The 6,000-nt window shown below is 43.5% G+C and overlaps 1 protein-coding gene across 3 annotated transcripts in view; it reads right to left on the reverse strand.

Moving 5' to 3' along the window:
- kirrel1a (kirre like nephrin family adhesion molecule 1a) overlaps positions 1 to 3,538 on the reverse strand; it is a 52,944-nt gene extending 49,406 nt beyond the window's left edge. Inside the window, exon 1 of one of the 3 annotated variants that reach the window (XM_034677243.1) lies at positions 3,231 to 3,538. In XM_034677243.1, the coding sequence (XP_034533134.1) occupies positions 3,231 to 3,276 (46 nt within the window). In that variant the 5' untranslated portion in view covers positions 3,277 to 3,538. The remainder of the gene's footprint in view (positions 1 to 3,230) is intronic. The other 2 variants (XM_034677245.1, XM_034677244.1) reach the window with 2 other exon arrangements.
- Between the last annotated feature and the right edge of the window lie 2,462 nt (positions 3,539 to 6,000).

A 6,000-nucleotide genomic window follows, 5' to 3' on the forward strand; every position in this document is an offset into this window, starting at 1 on the left:
ATGTCAATTAGAGATGCTTTAGTGGTAAAAAGATTTCGTAAAGAAACATGTTTAACCCAACGGTAGGATGCTCCAGAGCCGTATCTCGCTCACTGGGATCCAAATTGAAAGCAGACTTCTGCCTCGCTACATACGTCGCTCCAGATTTACACTGGAAGCTGCAAAAGGGTTCACTCCTGCACCACAGGGTAGTTCGTTAGCCTTGAGACCATTTCTTTCAGGAAGGTTCATGACGCTATAAATAGATCCATATAGAGTAATCTACAAGATCCTCAATGGAAGATCTGGGCATGGAGCTTCTTTTGTTGGTGTCTCTCTCTTTCTCAGCCACTTTAGCTTCTGCTTAATCTTAAACAGCCATTATCTGAAAGTAAAACAGTTCTCCCAAGTGCATATTTAGTGGTTATTACAGTCCCCGTTCCCTGGAACCAGTTTCAGTGGATGAATTTCTCTAGCTCTGCACCGGCTTTATGGAGCGGGGGTCCTGGCTTTATGAGATTAGCTGGGGCTAACTGCACAGTTGTTCCTTTATTTCTTATGAAAGCATAAAACAAATGACAAGATGAGTGCTGAGGAGTTCTTCCTCTGAAAATGTGATTTTAAATACATTCAGAGTTACTGATTGTGACTTAGGGACGGAGAGTAGAGACTTTGGAATTTGTTTGGGTTTCAGTGTTACACATTTTACCAGAGAATAAGAAATGAAACTGTGATTTAGTGCTGCACTGGACTCTGAGTGTCCTCTTATTGTTCATTGTTATTTGAACGGTTCCCGCTCACTTCTGAGTCATTAAACATATAATAGTAGATCCACTACTTTCTTGATCTAGGACCCCTTGGGGATTTCTTTTTTCTGGGTCTGAAAGCCCCTCGAATGTGTCTGATTCTTGCAACATCTGAATCTTTCCTTTGCTGAGCTCGACACAGGAATTCGTCTGAGGTCTATGATTCACGTCTCGGCTGTGTGATTCAGAGCCTGAGCGTACAGTACAAGGCGGCGGCAGCAGCAGCAGCCCGTGGCCTCGGTCCGTACAAAAGGACAGAGGCTGACAAATGGTACACCTGCATCGGAGCCTTTGTCCGAGTCAGCACTTGAGTCTGGGCTATAGGTGCAGCACTGCAAGTCCAACCTCAAGGCACCCCTGCTCATTAGGAAGTGAAAGGTCTGCAGTGATTGATTATGCAGTAACATTTAACAGCTGCATTAATGGTGGCGCCTGCTTGGGACTTAATACCAGGTTGGTATGTAGATAGATACAAGGCTGGGGTACTAAATCAATCCTTCCAGAGAGACTGAGTTAGTCCTGGTTGCGACTGTATCACTGAATCTGAATAGATTAAAAACATTCAGATTCACCAAAGCTTTAATTAGCTGCTGCACTAATAACCATCCAATCATTAGCACTAGTAGGCAATTACATGTGTGCAAATTGCAGGCCATGAAATACTGTTTTACTTGTCTAATGAAAAGATAAGAGTCTGGGAGCTCCTTAGAAAGATCCTAACATAAGTATTATCTCTTTTCAGGCAAGATTCATCTCAGCATTTGGGATTATGTTTACTACTCTTATGTAAAAATCGACAGAGCAATGCTTGAGACCTTCTACGTATTACATCATTCAGATCTGTGTGAAAAAAGCAGCCGCATTAACTGCTAATCTTGTCTCCAGGAAAGCCTTTGATAGTAAATATCTTTGTGTTTGTGTGAGAGTCCAATGTGAAGCAACAATGGGTTTTACAGTTGTAGCAGCGTAGCATCAGACAATAGGACACATGGTTTCACTCGTGCATGTGTGTCTATGCGCATTTGTAGGTGTGTGTCACTGGGTTAGTCATGTGGACTTGACTGTTTATGAGTGGACAAACAGGACAACAGCATGTGACAGTATTAAGGGGTCTCGACGGACCGAGCGAAGGGGGGGTATGTGTTTTTGCATCTCGACCTTTTTTACTAAGTGTCATACGTGGACTCATTAAAGGCAGATCTGCTCTCGTCTGTGTGTAGAGAACTGTTTGTGTAGCCTGAACCCTCAGCAGCACACTATGGGTGGACTCTAAACGCAGTGAGCCCGACTGAGCGACACAAAGCCTGGCAGACACGGTGACATCATCCCTTTCCATACCTTCCCTTCCCCTAACACGCCCCCTACCTATGATGAAGTGGTCGACTGGTGCGACCAGCAGCCAGCCGTGCACGCTCAGTGTCAGCCGAGGTAGACAAAAGGGTGGATAAAAAAAGGAGGGTACACACGTTTACGCCACACAGATATGATTGATCAAACAGGTAGCTTATAGAAATTACAACCATCCTCCTCCTCCTCTTCCTCTTCAGCCTCCTGTCTCCCAGCAACTCAGCTACAGCTGTGATTATCCTAAGCCAATAGCCTACCTGGCACCCCACAGGTACGGAGGGGGAACAGATGCATGGCTGCTGCTGCTGCTGCTGCTGCAGCTCATTGTGCTGATGAAATGCACACAGTGAGGCAAGAGAGGGAATGAAGTGGGCTTTGTGTCAGGCACACAGGTAGGACAGCAATACAGGAGCAGCAGAGGTGTGTGTGTGTGTGTGTGTGTGTGTGTGTGTGTGTGTGTGTGTAGGTGTGTGTGTGTGTGTGTGTGTGTGTGTGTGTGTGTGTGTGTGTGTGTGTGTGTGTGTGTGTGAGAAGGGAGGGTGAGACAGAGGGAGAGGTTTATAAGCTATCTTTGACTACAGGATCAGCACATAGAGCTGGCAGCAGTGGTCTCATTGATGATAGCAGCGTGGTAGTGCTGCTGGCATGTAGAGCAGCGCTGGTCAATCACTGTCATTCCCGTCACGTCCTCAGCGCCTCACCACGGCCCGTCGGAAGAACGGCACCGGGGGTTCGTCATCAGCAAAAGGTCATTTGCGCGTGCACTAGTCATGTTCAAGTTGGACAAATGCGTGCAGCTCGAGGCGCGCGACAAGGATGATTAAAAAAAGTGTGGTGAAGCAATGCTGGGTGCGAACAAGCGCACACAGACGCGCACACACGCCTAAGGTGATCCATTACTGCGGCTCATCTGGGAATGATATGAAATCATGTTACACGGCTTTCTCTCCTTCTGTGCACACACATGCGCTTTAAAGGCATACCAGCACACAGAGGGCTCAATGTGACTTTAACTCTGTGTAGCTCAAACAAATTCAATGAATGACATAATGTGTCATGTATGTGGGATAAAAAAAAAGGGGATGAATGCAGTCTTACCAGTTTGAAAACTCAACACCAAACTCAGGAGCAGCAGCCTCTGCATGGTTCAGCCGACCAATAAGTCCGTTATTGGCTCAAACCTCCGTGAGGACAGCATCAAAAAGCGGGAGTTCACTGACTTCAAGGACAATTTGACAAAAAATATTAAATCCTCCTGCGGTGTTCCTCCTCGGCTTGTCCCCTAACTCCTCTTAGAGTCGCTCAGTTTTCACACCATTTCACTGCTTTTACACCTCTGTCCTCTCCTTCGCTTTCCAGAGACAGTCCGTTTTCTACTCTACATTTAGGTGACAAGTTAACAGGAACGACAGATGGAACTTCCGGTCTCTCCCTTCAAAATAAAATGTACATGAAGAAGTTTACAGCGCATTGGCAGAGAGAAACTGAAAATCAATACATCAGACAAGTCCTGATTTATCAAACTCTCTATACTAACAGATTCATGGCCGTGGGAAGTAGGGGTGCTGAGGGTGCTGCAGCACCCCTGTTGGAAAAGGCATCACAATATTTTCTGGATGCATAAATAAGTTGAATGAATCCATTAATTAACACACTAAAACAGTTTTTTCAAATTATTTTCATTGTATTATTTTCAGAAAATGTAATGCCTGAGGAAGATTTGAGAAATAATTATAGCAATTTTAAATAATTATTCATTTTTTGATAACCTGATGCGTGGGCCCTGTGTGTGTGCATGCATAAAAACTGAACGTATATGGATAAGTTCCGTTCAATGCACACTACAGCCTTTTGGGCCTGTTTCACCAGGTTTGGCTTGTAAGCTCTTTGCTGTACAACGGGGTATGGAAGTTGCAAGTCGGGCATTTGATACATATTATAGTAGCCTGTATTATATTTGTTATTGATGTGAATTTATAATGAAAAGGTATCTTGAAAGCTTGTATTCAAACCAAATAAATACAAATAAAATGTATGTGTGCTATAGCCTATCAATTGCATACGTAACACAAATGCAAAGAGAAAAAAAATTGCATCTCTAGCACCCCCAACTTAGAGCTACTTCCCACGGCTCTGAACATAATCCCATTTCACTGTTTGCCAAGCGGCAACCTCCGATCTAAAAATATGAGTCCAATGTGGAAGAGTTATAAACTGCAATACATCGAGAATCCACTTGAGGCTGGCTGCAGAAACACCAGAAACCACATAGACATGAATGGGAAAAAGACGATCTTTGCAGCAGAAATAAACATGTTTACAGCCTGGTTCAAAAAACGTCTTAGCCCTACGAAGCTAATCTCTCTAATGGCACACACTGGCTACGTTTACATGAGACTTTTAATTCCTCTTTAATTCAGAATAAAAATTTAATTCTCTTTAAAAAGATTCAAAATGACCTTGTGAACACCTTATTCCGAATGAAAATGACCACTCTGAATTAAACTTAAATCAGATGTAAGTAGCTGGTTTATTCTGATTTTAAATCTGAATTGAATAATTCCTCGATCATGTATACGTTCATTCCGCTTTAAATTAATTCCGGTCGTTCTGCTCATGCTCGTTCCCTTGTCCTGTCGCAATGATGCACATACTCCGTGCTGGCGGGCACATTTTCAGGCTGAGGTAGAGCAGCCGTTGCACTAACTGTTGGCTTTGATTCGCCAAAGTACGGTCTTCTGCCTCCCTTCTCCGGTCCTCTATCTCTCTTCTCCTCCTCAGCTGACAGAAGTGAAGCAGTATGTTTGTGTCCAGCTGCTTTTTAAAAACTATAGTCAAAATCAAAGCGAAATTTGAACTTATTGCGTGGTCTTCTATGTTGTAACCGAAAATGAAAGAAGCAGGAACTAGAGTCTGTTTTCTTCCGGTAAACGTAAATATGTCACGCCCGCTCCTGTCCAATCAGAACCCTTTCCAACCCCCAGACATTAAGAGGAATTGAATAAAGACAATTAAACATGTTTTCCATGTAAACCTCAATTCAGAATTACTATTTCCATGTAAACACGAAGGAGAAAACATCATGTAAGCGTGGCCATTGTACGGGGGGGGGATTTTTTTTCTAACGTGACGGTTCAGAAGATATTAAGATTCCCAGTTTTACCCAAATAAGGACATGACTGACGTGACTCCCTATCAGGACCACATAGCTGTTGGCTAGGAGGCTCACACTATGTCACACTCTGCCTGGTTGAGTTCAGCATTTCCAATATGGCTGCTGCCATCGATTGGCTTCAGAACAGCTCTCAGGAACAGATGGGTGACGTCACAGATACTACGTCCATTATTTATACAGTCTATGGGCTGGCTCCGGAAGTACCGGAAACCACATACACACCCAATCAAAAAAGACGATCTTTACAGCAGAAATAAACATGTTTACAGCCTGGTACAAAAAAACTAGTGTAGTCTGGATAGCTCTTTTCTCGATCGGCACCATAGATTAAATAAATTATGGACGTAGTATCCGTGACATCACCCATCTGTTCCTGAAGAGCTGTTTTGAGGCCAATCATCGGCGCGAGCAATATTGCTGCTGTCAAGTGAGTGTGAGGTAAAGAGGCGGGCTTTGAGCCTCCTCGCTCACAGCTACAGTGTTCCCGCCTGTCAATCAAGTCAAATGTGTCTCTCATTGGAAGACTCCTAATCTCAATATTTTCAAAATTGCTGAGTTAGAATTTTTAACCCCCTGTACAGTGTGTATGGGGTAAATTATTGATTATTGGTTATTATGATATTATATTATTTACGCTCAGAGCATCAGAACAAAACAATAATGGTAAATCATATCAAGTATGAAACACTTCTA

The sequence above is a fragment of the Notolabrus celidotus genome, chromosome 23, assembly GCF_009762535.1.
Source record: "Notolabrus celidotus isolate fNotCel1 chromosome 23, fNotCel1.pri, whole genome shotgun sequence".
Lineage (NCBI taxonomy): Eukaryota > Metazoa > Chordata > Actinopteri > Labriformes > Labridae > Notolabrus > Notolabrus celidotus.